This window comes from Apaloderma vittatum, unplaced genomic scaffold (assembly GCF_000703405.1).
Source record: "Apaloderma vittatum isolate BGI_N311 unplaced genomic scaffold, ASM70340v1 scaffold2046, whole genome shotgun sequence".
Lineage (NCBI taxonomy): Eukaryota > Metazoa > Chordata > Aves > Trogoniformes > Trogonidae > Apaloderma > Apaloderma vittatum.
The window spans coordinates 1-19,767 of NW_009723177.1; the positions used below are offsets into that span (position 1 = coordinate 1).

Here is a 19,767-nt window from a genome sequence, read left to right on the forward strand (position 1 = left end):
AGCGTAGGGGTGAGGGGTTCCCGGGCGCCGTCCCGCCACCCGGGGCGGCCTGCGCCCAAAGTGTCCCCCCAGAAGGCATGTGCAGCTTTCGAGAAGAAGCTGAAGGCTCCGCTTACAGGTATTTGTAGGCCAGATATTTCCACGGTGAGTGATGTGTTGTTTTTTGGTTTGTTTTGTTTTTTTTTAATGTATAAGATCTTTATTTTCTTAGTTTCTGGTGAAAAGGAAGCTCTCTCACACGGCGGTGCAGGCCCGCTAGCAAATATGCAAATTCAACTAAAATTAGTTGTGGTCAGAATAACGTTAAAAGCAAACTGCGGAGAGACAAACCCTCTTTCCAGTTCCCAAAGCCTCTCAGATCATCTCTTCTCTTCTAATTGTTGCAATTGATTTGTAGGATGTGTAAGTCGTAGAGGATCCACAGACACCTTTTCTGGAGATGACGTGTTTATTCTGTTACTCTCATTTTCACAGAAATGCATTTCAGCTTGTAGCCTGTTACAGTTCCTATGCAAAAGGTTTATCATGTGGTTGTTACCAGAGGAGAGTATGTGACCACCATGATATTTTTTTGGAACCATAGGTAGGCTGAAGAAGTGGTTCTGGGATGTAAGTTTTTACAGCTGTACTAGCAGGGTGTTTTTCAAATCCGGAATTAAATATTGACACTTTTAACAGTTTCATTCCTTGCCACTGTCAGACAGACTTCTGATACATGTGACAGTCTGATTCTAGATCACTCTAAACTTCCTCATACAGCAAACAAATAATAATACTTGATTTTACTGTGCTGCCTAAATAATTTTTCTGCATTACCAGTCTCTAAGCTTTCAGCACAAATGGTTGCATTGTTAATGTTAAGAAAAATAATTCTGTGCAGAGTCAGCATGAACTTGACATTAATGGAAAAATGATATACGTAAGCTCATGGTATTTTTTCATTCGTAGATCTGTTTTTACTTATTTTGAATGTGTTTGTAGAATTTTCAGCTTATTCTCATTTGCCAATCTGTTGTGAAATACTCTTTATGACAGTGTTTGAGGTGTAGTTTTTTAATACTGAAGAAACATGTAAATTACCCATTCAAAAAGTGTAAGTCCTCCTGTTTGTTGCTAACTAGTATTATGGCTTTCAATGCTGCAAAAGTTCTTTGCATCTATTGAGGTATTCTTATGTACAGTTGATGAAAACACCAAATTTTCTAGAGACAAATGTACTTAGTTAGGGGAGGAGAGTGCTACATTAATAGCAAAATATTTGTATTTTACCAGGTGACAGATTGGTTGGCACATTCATTTGATGACTTCTTTGGAAACACAAATATTTCTTCTAGTGCCATTCCTGTGAAGCCACTAGAAGGCAACTCTGGAAGAAATCGACAGCAGAAGAGGAGGAAGGACCTGTCTTCTGTGCAAGAAAGTAGCAAAACCAAAGTTCTGCTCAGAAAAGGAGCAAAGTCGTCGCCAGTAGATCTGCCCTGTAACAAGTCGAGACAAAACTGGAGCCAGTCTCAAGATGAGCCATGGGTAGATAGATACAGACCTGAAAATCAGGTGTGAGAGTTATTTTATGTGCTCGTGTAGTAACCTTATAGTGTAGAGTGTTGTGCTTCTGTTCGTAACCTGTATTGATCAGGTTCTGAGTATGTCTTGTTTTATTAGGACAATGAAGTACTAGTTTGTTTTATTTACTGCCTGTAGTTAAGATTTTAATGAGCTGTTTTTCCATAGGAGACACTTTTTTTCCCCTGAGGAGATAAAGCTGCTGATGAGATAGTTTTCTGGCCATCCACTCCTAAACTTTTGAACCTGTTAGTGAACTTCAGCCAGATCTGACATCTCCAAGTACTAGCAAAATCCACAGCTAAAGAAGAGAGAGAGCTAGGGGAGTGCACCGAGTTAGTGCAGTCATCTGGGGAAAGATAGCAGAAATTGTCTTGCGTGTTACTGTACAGCAGTTACCTGGCCTGTTAGCATGTCTGAGCTATCTCCTGCTTCGTGCATGTTAGGCATGGCTTTGTGAGTGGGGGGTACTCCGCTACCTTACGGCTCCAAGGAGAAAGGACTCAAATCTGTAGTAAACCTGTCTTCACTGGTTCTGCTTGCAGAACAGCTTTTTCACAGGGTGTTTTGAAAGTGTTAGGACGTGTGTTAACTGTCTGCTAGATTTTAGTGCTGGCTGATATAAGTAAGTTAGTGTAGTACTTGTATTTTATATTTAAATATTTAGTAGCTCATCTTTGGAGAGCAGTTGAGTCAGAGGGCTAGGAGAGGGATAAACTGCATGAGATGTGCCCGAGTTCCAAAAACTTACGTACTATTAGAGTCAGATCCTAAAAAGTGCCAGCTCTAGCAATAACTATGAAGTGTACTGACACAGATAAGCAAGATTGTCATGTTGTTACTTTAGGAATAAAAAGTAATGCATTATTTCCCCACTGTAAGTAACAGAAAATAGGTTGTTTCTGGAAACAGGCTGAAATGGTTATCCTTATTTGTATGTAGCATAGACTTATATGACTGGGATATACATGTGCATGTCTGTTAATATTTTAGTCAGCAGATATTCTGTTCTTGAATCTCATCTTTACAGTCTTAGAAACCGAGAGGTGTGTATATGCATTTCATATATTTTTACCTTGTTTTAGAATGACCTTGCTGTGCAAAAGAAGAAAATTGAAGAAGTTGAAACCTGGTTAAAAATGCACATATTTCAGAGGCAGCCAAAGCAGGTAATCTTGGTAAAATTAGCAGCTAGAGATACAAAACTATACAAATGAGTTGGATTCAGTTTTATTTGAATTTCGAAGAAAAACTTAACTTGTAGGTAGTGAGTATGTATCTTCTATAAGAAATCTATTAAGAGCAGAGTTTGGAGCTTGTACATTTGTTTTCAGTTTACGCCACTAGGAGGTGGATTGCGGTTTTGCTCAGAAATACTATTTTCAAGCATTTGGTGAGTTCATACTTTTTCAGTGTGTGCTCGTAACTGCATTTTATCTCCCAGAGACTGATTTTAAGTATCTTTGCAAATTTCTAGTTGCACTGACTTGATGTAATAGGATGCTTTTAACCTCTTGAATTGATAAGAGGCAGTCTTACACGTGGCCATAGTTTACCAGTGTTGTTTAGTATTTTTCAGATCTGATTCTCGAGTATCTATTATGTTGGTAGTCTACATGGTGTGCGGTTAACTGAACAGATACATTGAAAACTGAAAGTAAGACTTTCTAAGTTCTGGTCTAGCTCTTTCTGTCTGAATTAATCAACAGGTAAATTGATAACAGAAAATATTTATCTCATTTTATATTGGGAAAAGAGAATCATCACCAGAGAAACTATAGAACATATTCAAGCAATGTGCATCACCACACAACTTGCAGTCCTTATTTATCCTGTTGACAATTTGTTTTGGTTTTTTGTTTCCCCTGTGACAGGGTGGCTCTCTTTTACTGCTGACTGGTCCTCCTGGTTGTGGAAAGACTGCAACTCTACAAATATTAGCAAAAGATCTTGGCATTCAGGTGCAAGAATGGATCAATCCAGTATCTTTAGACTTTACAAAAGATGACTTAAAAAATATGTTTGGCCATGGTAAGTAGTAAAAATTTTTCCTTTGCTTTTATCTCAAAAGGGATTTAATTTTTTTACAGCGTTTACTCCAAAATAATTTGCAATTCAAGTCAGTATAAAGAGCTGTTTAGTAACCTAGATATCATTTGAACAAAACAGGTAAAAACAGGTGATTCTCTCTTCATCTGGGTTCTCAGTTGAATTCTGCTGTTTAAAAATTTTCTTATATTTGTCATGAGTTTGCCAAAGGCCTTTGCTGCTGATGTTCATTGGCTACTGTCAGAAATAGCATGTGTGGGTGTTAGTTCTTCTAGGTATTTACATTCTACTTGGTGTAATATAGAATACATATTTTTAATTAGTTTTCTTTTTCAGACTCAAATTTTCATACATTGCCGAGTCAGGCCCAAGCAGCTCTCTTTCAAGATTTTCTGTTAAGAGCAAATAAGTATGCCAAACTTCAGATGCTTGGGGAATCCTCAGAAAGTGATAAAAAGCTTATTCTTATTGAAGTAAGTGAAAAATTGTGAAATCTTGTGTTGAAAACAATATGTCTTGTTCTAATATTAACATGCTAACTAGCTTCAGCTGCTGGATTGGTCTTACCAAAAGTTAGTCTGCTTTACTGCAAATGAGTTGTTACTTTCTGAGTCTCTAAAGCAGTCTAGAACCAAGTTCTGTAATTACACTATAGAAGTTAAAAGGCAGGCAGAAATTGGAGACTAGTTTATGTATGGGAATAAGTAATAGAATATCAAAAGGTAGATCAAAACAATATTGAAAAATCATGCCCTGTTTCTGCATGGTAAGCTTTCTAGAAGTCTCTGTGTATTAACAGGAAAAAGAGGAAGAACCCCCACTATTCCAGTTGGTTAAGGATGCGGGAGAGTGTAGAAGATGGCAAGGATTAATAATAATAATTGGACAGCATTTGAAATTTAGCGTTCCCTGGTCTTACTTAGGAGTTGGGATGGTGGCGTTATTTAAGGCAGAGATGTGAACTCTGAAGGCCTGTGACAGGAGTTACAGCAAAAGACTTGGGTTTTTTTCCTACTTACTCAGGTGTGTTTCAGTAATATTTTCATTCTGAGCTTTTAATTTTTTGAGAGCAATTTTATGGTAGTCAACGTTGTCTGTGAACTTTCAAGAAAATCAGTGGATGAGATAAAAGTTCTAGCTGAGTAATGTGATGTAGAGTTTAGGAAGCATAGTTTTCTGTGACTTCTCTTACTAAACTCTCTTCAATTGCATAGGTCCTCTCATACGTCAAGTAGTATATTCTGTCCTTGTCCTTGGTGGAGCTGCTGCTTGAGTCTTTATCCTCTGGGCAAAACTTCTGTCTAGCAGGCTCTGTAATCACCCAGGACTGTTTCTTAGGAAGCAAGGACAAGAAGAAAATGTTTCTTTTTAGATAATTTTTTTCAATAATAAATGAAAGAAGTACCATGCACGTTTTTATACTTTGCCCTTGATTGTCTTCATGGTTAGCCGCATTCAGATTTAGCTAAAAATAAGCTAACTAAGAAGAAAAAGTGTGTAGCAACTTAGTGTGCTTTAAGAGTCAGTCTCTGGGGGAGAGTATTTATATCTGAATATAATGACAGCAGTTAATTTGTTTTGAATAGGATGTACCTAACCAGTTCTATCGAGACCCTAGCAGTCTACATGAAATTCTCAGGTCAGTTACAATTAAGTTTTTAATGATTAGCATTAGCCACTTGGAGTAAACTGGAATTTGATTCTTGTTATACTTGCTTTTCAATTCAGGAGATTTGTTCGCACAAGTCGATGTCCCCTTGTATTTATAATCTCAGATAACTTCAGTGGAGACAGCAACCAGAGATTACTGTTCCCAAAGGAAATTCTAGAGGAGCTGTGTATATCCAGTATTAGGTAAGATCTCCTGTCTCATTAAAACATGATTGAAATAAATGATAAGTCAGAAACTAATTTTTTTTTAATGAAATTCAACAGTTTCAAGCCTGTTGCACCAACAAATATGATGAAAGTTCTTAACCGAATAGCTGCAACAGAGGCTGGTATGGTAAGTTATCAAAACTGTTAACTTCTGTGCAGTGCTAGGACCAAAATGTTTCACACTTCTGTATCTGAATATGTTGTTTATATTTGTTACTGTGTTTGGTCTTTGATAGCAGACTTTGCCACCCACCAAAACCCTGCAGCAATCCCCCCAGCAGAAAACAGGGAATAACCTGGAAAGATGTCTTGCTTTTAAGATTCGCTCCACTTGATCTTTGATTAAGTTTTGAGAGTTATGTATGAATGTATATCATGAAACAAATGGAATGAAACGAATAATAGGAATAGAAGTGATTTTCATTGTATCCAGCATGGCTAGAAGAGGTCATGAACCTAAATCCTCTATTATTTCCGGACTGTTTTGATTACAACCAAGTCTAATATTGAGTGGCACCTTGCAAAGAGTTTGTGTATTATCCTCTTTTTATATTGCTGTATAAAATGTGGAAATGTGCTTAAATGGACTAGTTATTTTGGAGTTAGCAGTATTTCACGATTTGAGCATGTGGTGGCTGCTCGTTTAGTCTATGGTGTGTATCACAAGGATACCACAGCCAGAATAATATTAAAATACTTCTCCTGCTTTTTCCTACTACTTTGTTGCTTTTTCTTGTAGAACAGAGAAAAGATTTATGCTCTTGATAGAACTTCTTTGGAGGTGCTTTGCAGAGGTTGTTCAGGTGATATAAGAAGTGCAATAAACAGTCTTCAGTTTTCTTCTATGAAAGGTAAATATCTGTAATTCTGTTAAGTGAATGACGTTTTGACAATTCCTGCTACTGTTCACTGTTGCAGCACAGTTAGATCAGCTGTGCAAAACCTTTCTGACATGCTGCTCTAGGGCAGGAAGAAAAACCATAAAATTGTTTCTTCTATTTTTTAAGTGTTAAACATTCTGTTTCATGACTGTTATATGTAGTCTTACAACTGAGTAATATCTGTTATGCACACGTGATGTAACTTAATGAAATGCCGTCTTCTTCATATCTTTGCTGTTGGTGTGCACTCACTGTTCAAAGCTTTTACAATGCAACCTTAATTTGAAAGCATTATTTTCATTGCTTCATTCTTTTACATCTCTGTGTCCTTATCTCTGACTGTAGCACTTTTCTGAAATAGTCTGTTGACTCTGTCTACAGCATTTCTGTAATGGTTTATTTTGCTTTGAAGTTCCTACGGCTGTGAGGTGGCATGATCTACTATGAAGTTATTGAATATATTTATTCTACAGAATAAATTTGAAGTTCAGTGTTGTAGTCATCTTCAAAGTGCTTGGCTGGCCAGTGCTCAAATTGGACTTAGTTCAGGGTTGTTTTAAATGTTCCAACATCAAAAGAAAACAGGAGACTTACTGTCATATTTTTTTATAAGCACTGGAAGTCAGTAATTGTTAAGAAACCAATGTATGCAAGTTACATAATTGATTATTTTTAAAAGCAGTGTTCTGGCTTGTGTAATTAATTGTAAGAACTGCTGGATGGTGCCAACGTTAGTATTCCATCTAGGAATTGGATCCAGCAGTGGTCTTCTGCTACATGTTGTAAAGCTAGCAGTGATCTCATTGCTTTTACTCATTTTCCTTTCCATTCACCTTACAAATAGAAAATGTGCTTGTGGAATACGAGATTGAATGTAGTTTCTAAATGTAGTTTCAAGTCTTTTTTGCAAGAGGAAGTGTTGTAGTTTGAGAGTATATTGGACTTAGCTGTGTTTGTTAAATTACATGTGGGAGACAGTAAAGTGTCTAGGTTTAACTTGCAAACTAAATTCTTCCAGTGTTGTCTCCTAGTACACTAAGTTTGTATTGTTCTGTGTTAATCAGAAAAATAGAAAGTTCCTCTCAGTAGAACCATTTTGATGATAATGCCATTAAGTTAATAAATAGTAGGCTGGTGATACCTGAGAAAAATTCGCAGTAGCTTGCTGCTGTATGCCGAGTAGCTTCTACATACTGTAGGAAGTCTAAATACCTTTCGTTAAATTATTTGGAAATGTGAAAAACACAAGAGTTATAAAGAGAACTTGGAAGAAAACAAAGGCATATGGTTTTGCAGCTTCTGTACATGGCTTCTCAGAATCAGGTACTCGAGTCACACTGCACTGAGCATTGTCACATTTTCTCTAAAAGACTGAGAAGAGCTGCCTTTGTGTTCAGTAGAAATTTTTTAGTTGTTGTAGTTTAGTAGTTGTAAAATGGATCCCTGATAATTGTGGGAGATAAGAAAGATAAATACTTAAAGGATAGGTTATTTTAGCCTGATAAGGAACATTCACTGGCTAATGAATCAAATTGTGGGTGAATATTTTGCTATTTTAAATTAGAGCAGAAGAAGAGGATTATTCCTTGGAGCTCAAAACATTGTGGAAGTTGGTAGGCTATTGGAAAAACCACCTAAATTCAAGGTTTTCTTTGCTGCCTTGTATTTTAGTGAGGGTATTATACAGGTACTGCAAATGTAAAATAAATTGATAAGTGAACAGAATATAAGTGAAGTATAATTTACATATATTTGCACATGTACTTTATAAAGGAGAAAATTTTAAGAATGGCAAATTGGGGATGATTCAGAACTGGAATGAATACACAAGAGTGCTAGCTTCTTTTAAATAAAGATATTGTTAAAGGCAGATATTCAAAAAACTACTTGGCACCTTAGCTCTGGCTTAAGGCACAGAAATGAAATGAAGTGTGCTAGTTTATGTGATTGGGTAGTTTTCCTCTGGATGAGTTTTCTCTTGGTGCCCCTATTTATATAACCTTCTCTATTCTTTTTTTATTTTTATTATTTTATTTATTTGTTTCGAACATTAGTAGTAGCAATATAAAAGAAAACTTTTTTTTTTTGGTTCATATACTTTATCTTTTTTTTTTTTTGCTTTTATTGATAGATTGCTCTTTGGAGAAGGAATTTTGGTCAAGGAAGAAAAAGAGCTCTACACTAAAATGTGAAGCAGCAGCAGTATCTAAAGTAAGAAAGAAAAGTAAATCTGATACTTCAGAAGACCAGGAGATACAAGCTATTGGTGGCAAAGATGCTTCCATCTTTCTTTTCCATGCTCTGGGGAAAATAATTTACTGCAAAAGTAAGAAAACTTTGACTTATTCTTCCCTTCAGTGGGCAGGCTGCTAATAGCTAGATTTGCTAAAGTAAGCAAACCTCTAATTCACTGTTTTGGTCATTAGTAGCAGTATAAAACACTAAAAAACGTTTGTGGTAGCTGAGATTGCAACTGCCTGTATCTGTTAGGCAAATAAATGTTTCATTGGACATAAACTACATGTATGTCGTAAAATTACATAGCTCTAGTTGCATTATGTCCATGTGCTGTCACGCACACAAAACTAGGTAAGTAGCCACTACATTTGTTGCTTTTACAAAAGCAAATTTTGCTTCTCTGCAGAATTGTACTTTGTTCTACAGTTACGCTTTGTACTTGTCTGTATTCTTGAAAGTTACAGAAGCCCTGAAGGTATTGCCTCCATGATTTGTGTATCTGCTGTATTTTCCTCCCTACTTTTTATCTCAACTTTCTGTTTCCCTTTAATAGGAATATGAGCTCTCTCCTTTCTTACCTGAAAACCTCTTCCACTTCTCTGTCATAATCTGTCTCCCTTCTGACTCTCCAAAATACTTCCTACCTTACTACTACGGAAAATTCTACTTTTTATACACTCAAGTTCTGTAAATTTACAGCACTGATCTGCCCCCTGTGTGTGATTACAGTACTTTTTTAAAGTTTTTTTTTAAATTTATAAACTATAGCTCATAAACATTTGGTACTTAGTAAACTACTATTATCTTTAGTCAGCTAAATCAGATTCCATATTGCCATTGGCTCTCCACATTATAGCATTATAAGTTCCAAAATCAACAGAGGAGAAATTGTGAGAGAGAGGAATATGAAAATAATTGATGAAATTTGTTTATGAAATGTAGTGTGAATAATTGCTCATTGTTGACTAGGTGTATTGACTATAGAGTACTTATGCCTGCATCAGGGACTTTCTGGGAGTCTAGTTGCTGGAAGAGTTAAAGTTGTTAAAAATGATGCTCCATATATGTGAAAACTACTATCCGTGCAGTTACATGTATCTGTTCTCTTGCTCCTATCTAGGTTTCACTCTTATTTTGAGTATTTAATCTCCTGGCTTTTTTGGTTATGTGCAGAAATGTAGTAACATTTCTAGTATTAAAAGACTAAAGGTTATAAAATTCTTTGTAGGAGAACCAGTGCCAGAATCGGAACATCCCCAGCTGCCTGCTCACTTGTCAGAATACCGTCGAGACACCTTGCTTATTCAGCCTGAGGTACGTCTGCAATAAGTACTTCATTTTGGTTTGGTTTGAGGAAAATGAGACAAAAAACTCTTAAGTGATTGATGCAAATTCTCAAGCACAGTGGTTTTTTCACTGAGCTTAATACATGTGTCTGCAGTCTGCCTAACTAACAGGATAATTAATCTGGAGAAAACTTCTGGAGGCTAACTTCAAAGGTAGATTAGGTTCCCAGACTCTTGGTCTGTCAGGTTTGAGTACCTCCAAGGTCAGAGCCTCTCTTATTTCACCAGTGAATTGTGGTGGAAGGTGGACTTTCCCTTGCTGCAGCCTGGTTGTTAGCTCTCATCCTTTTGCTGTGCATTGCCACAAGGAGTCTGAGTTCACCTTTCTGTTGCCATCCATTAGAGAGGTGAAGGTGGCAGTGGCTTCTGCCCCTCCATCCCCACCATTAGCCTTCTGTGGGAGCAAACCAGCCTCCCTCTTCTGATAATCGTCACTTTGTAGATGATGTGTGCCAGCTCCCTAACCAGCTAAATGTATCGTAACTTTTAAAGGATGCTTTTCCTTATGCAACGTGTAAAACGTCAACATTTTTTCCCCCTACTAGGATATCGTGGAAAAATCGCATATGTCTGGAAGCATATTTAATTTGTACCTTCACCAGAACTATGTAGACTTTTTCTCTGATATAGATGATGTGGTGAGAGCTAGTGAATATTTGAGCACTGCTGATGTCCTTTGTAGCAACTGGAGTGTAAGTGTCATCTTTTTATATACACTTTTTTTTTTTTTATACTCTGACTTTCTAAATTTTTCTCCAAAGTGTTTATGGATGGTAGAAAGCAATTTTCTTACAAGTCAATATGAATTAAGCTGTATCACTTCAAATTTACAGTATAGGTCACAGTGAATGGTTAATGAATGCCAAAGTACATCAACTATGGAAGAGATACAGGTCCAACCTTTTGTGAAACTTCTGTCAGTATTTTATGATTGTGTGTTATAGTGTTTGTAAAACACTCTACGAAATACTTTTAAGTATAAGAAATTTAGGCTAAAAATGTGTCGCATTCTGTGTGCTTTCTCCCTGATGTCCTTGAGCAAGCTTTCTTCCTTCAGCTGCTTTAAGTTTCACAGTAATCTAAACGTGTTCTGGGTGTGTTGTGTCACTGCAATTGCAGAGCGTGTTTTAGTTCAAATGAGACAAACTATACAGACACCCAGCGTTCACGTAACATCTGATTTCTCTCTTAGACACGGTTTGAAATGGAAAAATACAGTGCATCTGTGGCTACCCGAGGCGTGATACATTCAAATACGTCCAGAGCCTTTGCTCACCACCAAGGAGGGCTGGGGTTCCGGCCTTTACATAAACCCCAGTGGTTCTTTATCAGTAAAAAGGTAATTGCCGACGATTTCCTGTTTTTTGGTTTTTTGACAAGGTATGGCAATTGAGTAGAACAGATGAGATTTACTCGTGCTAAATCTGTCAGATAATCTACTTCTACAAAGCACTTTTTGGGAGAGTGACATTTGTATTGTTATTCTTTTAATAGAAAAATAAAATGGAGGCCTCTGACAAAGTCCAGTTCCTATGTCCAAGTTGGTATACTGCTGTGAGAATCTTAATCCTAAGTTAATGGAAACACATTTAGTGTTAAAATACTATAAATTATTCCTCAAAGTAGGTTGTAAGTTTTTGTGCAGTTTAAATCACATTAAATTAATTGAACAAATTACTTAGGTTGAACAAATTGCTGCTGTTATGTTTTATGTGTTCATCAGAAATAGCTTGTTCATGAGATACCACAGCTTTTTTTACATTTGAACTAACACTTCTCTTGCTCTATCTGGCAAAAATACTGGTCAGGATGGTGGGGAATTCTATAAATAAATATTTTATGGAAGTCTTAGTGCCTGGCAAAAAGCAAAAAATGAAGGAATTTACCATTTTTATGATTATACATTACCTCTATCTGCTTATATTTTGTTCTGGTCCCATTTTTCAGTAGCTTCTGTGTAGTCATCCAGGCAAAAGAAAGTTTGTCTTTTATAATATGAAATATCTATGCTAATAATGATCTGCTGGTTTTTTAACTTGTGTTTGTTTTACCCCAACTCTTTGTAGTATCAGGAAAATTGCCTTGCTGCAAAATGTCTCTTTTCAAGCTTCTGTTTGGCACCTGAGTGTCTTCAGACAGAGCTATTGCCTTATCTTGCTATGTTAGCAAATCCCCTGAGAAATCAAGGTAAGATGGGTGTAGCTCTTGATCTTGGACTCTCTTTTGTAATTAAAGCATACTGAAAAATTTTGTAACCCAAAATATTGATACTCTCTGTGCTTTTGCCTCAGTAAAAAAAGATTACTTATGGTAAATTGTAGAATTATAGAATTGTTTGGGTTGGAAAAGACCTTTAAGATCATCGAGTCTTAACAGTTACCCTAAGCAATGCAAATAATCTATATCCAAAAGCCTTTCTGGTAATGTAGCCAAAATTAACTTCTGTAACTGAAAGATTCAAAATACACCTTAAATCTCTCAGTAAGAGAGATATGTATATGGTGCTTCATAAATGTGTAAGATGGAGTCCTCAGGTTGGATTATTTGAAATAATTTTTCTGTTTTCTTACCATATGGATTTCTGGTATCTGTGTATTTTTGAATTTCATCATGTTGCCCTCTTGCTCAGTCTCTTAAGGTGCTTGCACAGGTTTTTCTGTCTGCCCACATCCTTACTAGCTTCTCTGATTGGGTGACATTGGCAGGCTTGCTTGTCTCGCTCTTCAACCTCTGTTTTTCACAATTAAGGATGTACTGGTCCTAACACTTTTTTCCACTGCAGGAGTTAACTCTGCATCATACCCTTCTAACCACTTCCCATTCATTAATTTTTTACCAAACTTCTTATAGCTTCTCATAAATCTGCTAGAGGATTTGGTGAGGAGAGTTTTGAAAACCTACTAGGGAATATTAACTACATCTTCATTGTTTACTGCTCCCTTTTCAGTAACATTAATAGACTTAAAAGGCTTCAGAAACCCTTTCCCAGAAGAAGTAAGAATATTACAAGTTTGCAGTACATTAGATGTGTAACCTGAGGCAATCCAACAGCAGATAGTCCATGTGTAAAAGTTTACTTTCTGTGGCGCATAACTGCAAAACTGCTGTTTAGAAAACTGGGTTGCTTGTGTTAGGCACTTCTGAAAAAAGCTTCATGTCTTAGCTAAGGTCTTGACATCAGGATGCATTCGTCTTGTAGGCTATGGAATAACAACTTTACGTCATAAGTACACAGTTGATGAATATCGTGGATTTTTTTAATGTGTAGGCAAACTAGATCATAGAATCATAGAACAATTCAGGTTGGAAAATACTCAAGGTGCGGCCTCACCAGTGCTGAGTACAGAGGGACAATCGCCTCCCTTCTTCCACTGGTCACAAAATTTCTAATACAAGCCAGGATGCCGTTGGCCTTCATGGCCACCTGGGCACACTGCTGGCTCATATTCAGTCAGCTGTCAGTTAGAACACCGAGGTCCTTTTCCGCCGTACAGCCTTCCAGCCACCCTTCCCCAAGCCTGTAGCGTTGCCTGGGGTTGCTGTGACCAAAATGCAGGACCCTACACTTGGCTCTATTGAATTTCATACAGTTGGCCTGGGCCCATCGATCCAGCCTGTCCAGGTCCCTCTGTAGAGCCTTTCTACCCTCCTCCAGCAAATCGACACTCCCTCCCAGCTTGGTGTCATCTGCAAACTTGCTGAGGGTGCACTCAATCCTCTCATCAAGATCAGTGATGAATATGTTGAACAGGAGCGGTCCCAGCACCAAGCCCTGAGGGACACCACTCGTGACCTGCCGCCAACTGGATTTAACTCCATTGACCACAACTCTTTGGGCCCGGCCATCCAGCCAGTGTTTCCCCCAGCAGAGTATGTGCCCATCCAAGCCATGGGCAGCCAGCTTAGCCATAAGGATGTTGTGAGGGATGGTGTCAAAAAAATATGTTGTAGTAACGTGTTAAACAGTTTGGAAAAGAAAACCATGAACACACACATATGTGTGCAGTTTTGGTATCCAAAATATTGCAGAGATATACACTAATACTTGGCTAAACCTAGGAATTATTTATTTTCCGGTATGTTTAATTGTTTGTGCATTGTGACCTACCCAATGTAATACTGGCGATTCTTTGTTCTTAGCTCAGATTTCTTTTATCCAAGATGTTGGGAGGCTACCACTGAAAAGACATTTTGGGAGGTAAACTTGACTTCTGTCTTTTCTTAAAGAAAATAAGACTTTCTTTCTTTTTTTAATATATTGAGGAAGAGAAGCCATACATAGAGAAACATCTTCCGTGATGTAGTGTTTTTCCCACAATTGCAGCCTGATAATTTTATATTTTGCCTGTTAAAACTTTTTCTAAACTTATTCAAATCTATTTAGCATTGCAATGTTAGCCACATTTAATTTTAGTCTTTCTTCTAGTCCTTGTTTAATTTTCTTTTCCATTATATCAAATACTAGCTCTGTCCTAGGCATGTCTATATTTTTCCAGTGCATGATCCGATTAAAATACTTCTTTACAATGAAAAGCACCTACGTGAGAATAAAACTGAATTGATAGAAGCATGCTTTGCCTGTTGTGTATCATAACATAAGACATTAGTACAGAAGTTTCATGGAACATTCTGTGTTAACAGAATGTTAACATCCTGCATGTTAGTTAGAGATGTAAGAAAGAAAGAAAGTATAAAGGGGAATTATCTGTACTTCCTCTGGAACAGTTGTATATCTATGGCACTACAAAATATTTTAATGAGTGCTTCCTCTGAAATTAGATAGCAGCATTAGGTTTTTAATTTGTGGAATTTTTGCCTATTTGACTACTTAGGGTAAACCTTTGTTCAGAATGCATTTTAAAAATAAAACTAGTGCTACTGAAGTTCCTCTGTCTTAGATGTTAAATACTGAAAAAGCAGTTTTTATTTCAACTGCCAGACTGTGTTGCTGTGCTTACAGGTTGAGTAGTGCTTATGGGGTGACACAACATGACAGGTTATATAGTGACTCTGGTGAGCCTTCTGAATTGTAGACATCATTTATACTGGTAGAGCCTCAGTTACATTTCTATAACATTGATATCTGAAATTTAAGAGGAGTTTTAATTGTGATAGTCTGTTTCTAATAAAGGATTGAGATCACAGATGGAATGAGACTGTTTCACCCCTGAACCAAGAGAGAGAGAGTGCATTAGGGCATTTGACAAAGCTTACTGTGTTTGTAACGGCGGTATTGCAGTCTAACTGTGAAATACTGGTCTGTAAAGTAAAGGCTGTAGTTACCCAAGAACCAGCGTGTTCCCCACAACTGTATTAAAAGCCATTGTTGTTGCTAGTCAGGAAGAAAGTGTCCCAAGTGCATGTATTTCTTTGCAATATCCATCATCTAAACCAAAATGTTTGTAACTTTACAAATTAATTATGGACTTTCTTATGCCATTAATTGTGTCTGCAGTATACCTTTAAATATGGGTAAATGTTTTGCATCTGCGTCAGTAAGTTGGGTGTGTGTCATTTAAAGTTTTATCTGAGGCATAACTTTCTCCGGAAAACATGATAATGTTTTTTTATTTGTGCACCGTTTGTATGCTGTTTTGGAAGGGAAGTAGAGATAAATGTGGGGGTTTTAGCGAAAGCGTTTGACTCCTTCAGGAGTTCTAACTGCAAGTAATTTATTTTTTGTTACTAAGCAGTCTTTAAGGTAACTGGTGTGCAGTTGTTTCAATGGAAACATTTTTTTATTCATTTTCTATTATACTCATAAATGCAGTGGGAATGGTATTGTAACAAAACTGGCATTAGGAGAGTGCATGGTATTTGATCAGCTAGAATTGGTGTCAGGTTAAGATCTGTGAATAACTGTGTCAGTTTTTACTACTCTTGTATGAAGTGACATTGGTGACATACCAATACAGAGATGCTAGGTGGATTGAAAAGTCCAGATAGTAAGAGAAATTATAAAATAGAAAAGTCTTTCCACTCCCGTTTTTATATTTCATCTTTAATTTGCCTATTTCAAGTTAAACTGCTTCCTGTCTGAGAGATTTCTGTGTAGTTTAGGAAGGATCTCGGGTACTGTGGCCTGTTGTCATTAACTTTTGAGCAGCTTGTGTGCGTGAGGAAAGCTCAGCAAAACCACCACAGTGAAGAAGATTCAGGCAACCCTGGATACTGGGGAGTGAGGGAGCACAAGCGCGATCTGGTTTTGCTGTTGCTGTGGTTTGAGGCTTTGTAGGGCCCATCCTTTCCCTGAGGAGAACTCCGGTCTGTTCTGCAGGCGGTCACGTAAGCTGTGTGGTACTGAGTTCTGGGCACAAGTATCTATATCTGGAAGCCAGGTGTATATATACCGTTGCACTACTGGAAACACGTGGTGTGGGAGAGTATTACTGCCAGAAAATGTGAAACCTGTTAAGCAGCAGTGAAGAAGGGCATGCGGTACATGGACAGTCATTTCTAATGCAAGTTCTGTATGAGAAGGTAGAATTTTTTTTTTTTTTCTGTGGCAACTTATTGTTGCAATGATAATTTTACAGGTTAAAGCTTGAAACGCTTACTGATAAAGACCCTGGGATACCAGACTTATTTGTTAGCTCTGAGGAGGACGGTGCTGATGTGCATGATGTGGAGACGGCTGCACAGATGGAGAAAAACGCAACAAATGAGAACGAATCGGATGGATTCCCTCTCTCTTCTAGCCAGTGCAGTGGAGGTGAACTGCCTTGCAGTCAGCCTCAGCCTGTTGCAGTGCAAGCAAGCATGGAGGAAGATGAATTGAAAATAGAAGAGTTTGACAGCGACTGAGTACAACAGAGTATCAACCACTGACTTGCCTGAATAGATTAAAGGCCTAAGTGAAGAGAGTATCACCTGCATGCAAGTGTGGCTTTAGCTACTTAGCTGGGCTAGGAGGCCAACTCTGAAAATGCTGTGTCAGCATGGTGACAACTCTCTTCAGCTTCCACTTAACTTTGCAGTATCAGACCTGAGCTGAATACTAAATTACAAGCTATTCCCTGCCTCTCCTGAGCCATGAGATAAATCTGTATTGATAAAAAGAGAATAATAAATGATGACTGAAAATAGTTTGAAAGAGACTGTAGATAAGAGTGACACTGGTTAAGTTATTTTTATTTTTTACACATTTTAATTTACTTTGCAATTGTACAGGATGTTTCCTGAGTAAAAATTCACTAAGTTTTCAGAATTTGTGGGGATTATTAAGATTAATACCTCCAAAAAGTTGATTTTTGGAAGCTTGGCCCTTCTGAAAGAAGAGACAAATGTACGTGTAAAAAGTTTGATATCCCATACAGATAGTGTAAATAAAACTCCTATTGTATTAATACCAGTTTGTACTCTGCCACAGATTTTTTTTATATGTTTCTAAGTTGAGCACATGTTGTACGATGGATTATTTTGTATTCCTTTTTGAAAGAGGTTTTCATAATGTATGGAGGGGAAAATACAACAGTTAAGCTTAAGTCCTTCTCGTCCTTTCCATTCTTTAGAAAGTTAATAATATGGTGTGCAGTTTTTCTCCTTAAGTTGCGGTTGTGCTGGAGGAAAGTGTGTATTTGTAACTGACGTGTGAGTAGTGTGTTGTTGTTGCTTAATACATTTTTCTGTAACTGGGATTGTTCCATGCGCATCAATGCCACTACATGGCTGTGGTTAGTGGTACCACAGCAATAAGAGAAATATCATAGAAGGGTTTGGATTGGAATGGACCTTTCCAGGTGATCCAGCTGAGCCTCTTTAACTAGATCAGGATGCTCAGAGTGCCCCCAAGCCTGGCCTTGAATGTCTCCAGGGATGCGGCCTCCACCACCTCTCTGGGCAACCTGTGCCAGTGTCTCACCACCTCATTGCAAAAACCTTACTTATGTCCAGTCCAAGTCTACCTTCTTTTAGTTTAAAACCATTACCCCTTGTCATATTTCTACAGGCCCTGCTAAAACTATTGTTGCCGACCCCTTTAAGTACTGGACAGCTGCTATAAGGTCGCCTTGGAGCGAGGCTGAACAGCCTCAACTCTCAGCCTGTCCTCACAGCAGAGGTGCTCCAGCCCTCTGATCATTTCCGTGGCCCTCTCTGGACTCGCTCCAACAGGTCCATTTCCTTTTTATGTTGGGGGCTCTGAAGCAGGACACAGCCCTGTGGGTGGGATCTTACAAGAGCAGACTAGAGGGGCAGAATCGCCTCCCTTGATCTGCTGGCCATGCTTCACTGGATGCCGCCCAGGGTACATTTGGTGCAATCCAGGAGGTTGGAGACTCGCCAGGCTGTCACGGGATGCAGCTGAGGAGGAGGCCCTGTGTAGACAGGACAGCCCTGCTTTTGGTCAGCAAAGACAAGGTCACAGGAGCTGGTGTGGTTCTTTGGTTTTGTGAAAGCTTCTCATGCCCAGTGACTAACCTTTGCCTCATTACCTGTGAAAGCTGCCACCCTTGCATATGCTAATATACAGATCATGCTAAATATGGATGACTAGAGCACTCATCTCTCCACCCAAATCATACTGTGTGCCACCTGTGAGGGGGAGAAACCTCGTAATTCTGGAGATAAAAAGAGGGAGAAAATGACCGTTAAGTTCGGAGAGAAGCTCCACACTTGATGGACCAGTCGACGGGCTGCGCTCTTTTCCTCCACCCCAGGCAGGGACGCCTCTCTGGGTAAGCGCCGAACCTTTCACCCTCTGGTGCATGTAACCCCTAGGTTGTTATATTATTTCTTTTAGCAATGTTAACCTTAATGAGTAGTGTTATTGGAGTTAGTGAACGTAAAACAGCGATCTCGAATCTGTTCACTTGCTCTCAATAAAATAATTTTGTTTTGTGTGAATCTAATCAGTGAAAGTCATTTGCTGGGACTCTGATAGAGGGATCCGTGAAAGTCCTGGGACTCTGACAGACAAGCTGCGTTCCTTTTAATGTGACAGCTGGTGAGGAACATTACAGGTGCACTCAAGTGACGTGTAGCTGAGGTGCTGGAAAACATACATCACACTAGATTACTACTTTGCCTTGTGTGCTTGGCCAGTGTCACTCCCACTCTAAGGTAACAGAAGCCTGGGATGGCAGAGGCATCTCTTACATCCTTGCCCTGCTGTGGGAAGGAACAAAGCAAAGCTGTCATGTGAGTCCTGGGAACTCAGAGCAGCAGGTTCAATGTAACAGAGCAGCGGGTTCAATAACACGCTTTCTAGCACAGAGAGATCTACTTGGGCCTGCAGTGCTGCTGTCATGCAGCTCGTGTGATCACTGCTTGTGCCTCCCCCTGGGTGCTGCTGCAAAGATTCTCCAGACTGTCAGATAAGGAAAATAAATTTACTCTTTGTATTTCAGCCATGGTTTGTGGTCGTTCATGTGTCCTGCCTGTTTTGGCCCATACAGCATGAAACACTGATTTTTTCTTTGCAAGCAGAACTCCAGGCTATGTGCGCTTCTGCAGCTGGAGGAGTGCATCCCACCAGACTGGCTCCCCTCCAGCACCCATTTGAAACCAAGACTGTATGAAGGTGCTTGTTGGTGAGAAGGCAATTGGTGTCAATAATGAGGGTCGTTGGCAGGATTTGGGGACAACTTGCACATGGCATTGATTACGTCCTTTTGGCTGCTCTCACTGCTAAGCTACTGCAGAAGTCTGTGCCTCTTCTCCCTGTGCTGGGTGCCTGTCTCTGCCCCATGAGACAGGCAGGTAGCTGAGGATCACTGCACAGCTGTGGCACCAGAGCACAGTCTGCCCGTGTCCTCTTGCCGGGGACACGAAGCCCATTGCAGTTTTGGGCACTTTTAAATTGCCCATGGTTT

General features: G+C 38.7%; 1 protein-coding gene across 1 annotated transcript; it reads left to right on the forward strand.

The window, feature by feature from the left end:
• Positions 1-1,272: 1,272 nt before the first annotated feature.
• RAD17 (RAD17 homolog (S. pombe)) lies at positions 1,273-16,759 on the forward strand (the record flags this gene model as incomplete). The annotated part of the gene is made up of 15 exons (XM_009871995.1): positions 1,273-1,554; positions 2,649-2,732; positions 3,438-3,594; positions 3,949-4,085; positions 5,199-5,251; positions 5,341-5,466; positions 5,548-5,617; positions 6,230-6,341; positions 8,503-8,697; positions 9,838-9,923; positions 10,501-10,647; positions 11,148-11,294; positions 12,022-12,142; positions 14,096-14,153; positions 16,492-16,759. Coding segments are annotated over 15 exons (2,043 nt in total), but the record flags the coding sequence as incomplete, so codon positions are not given.
• Positions 16,760-19,767: the final 3,008 nt, after the last annotated feature.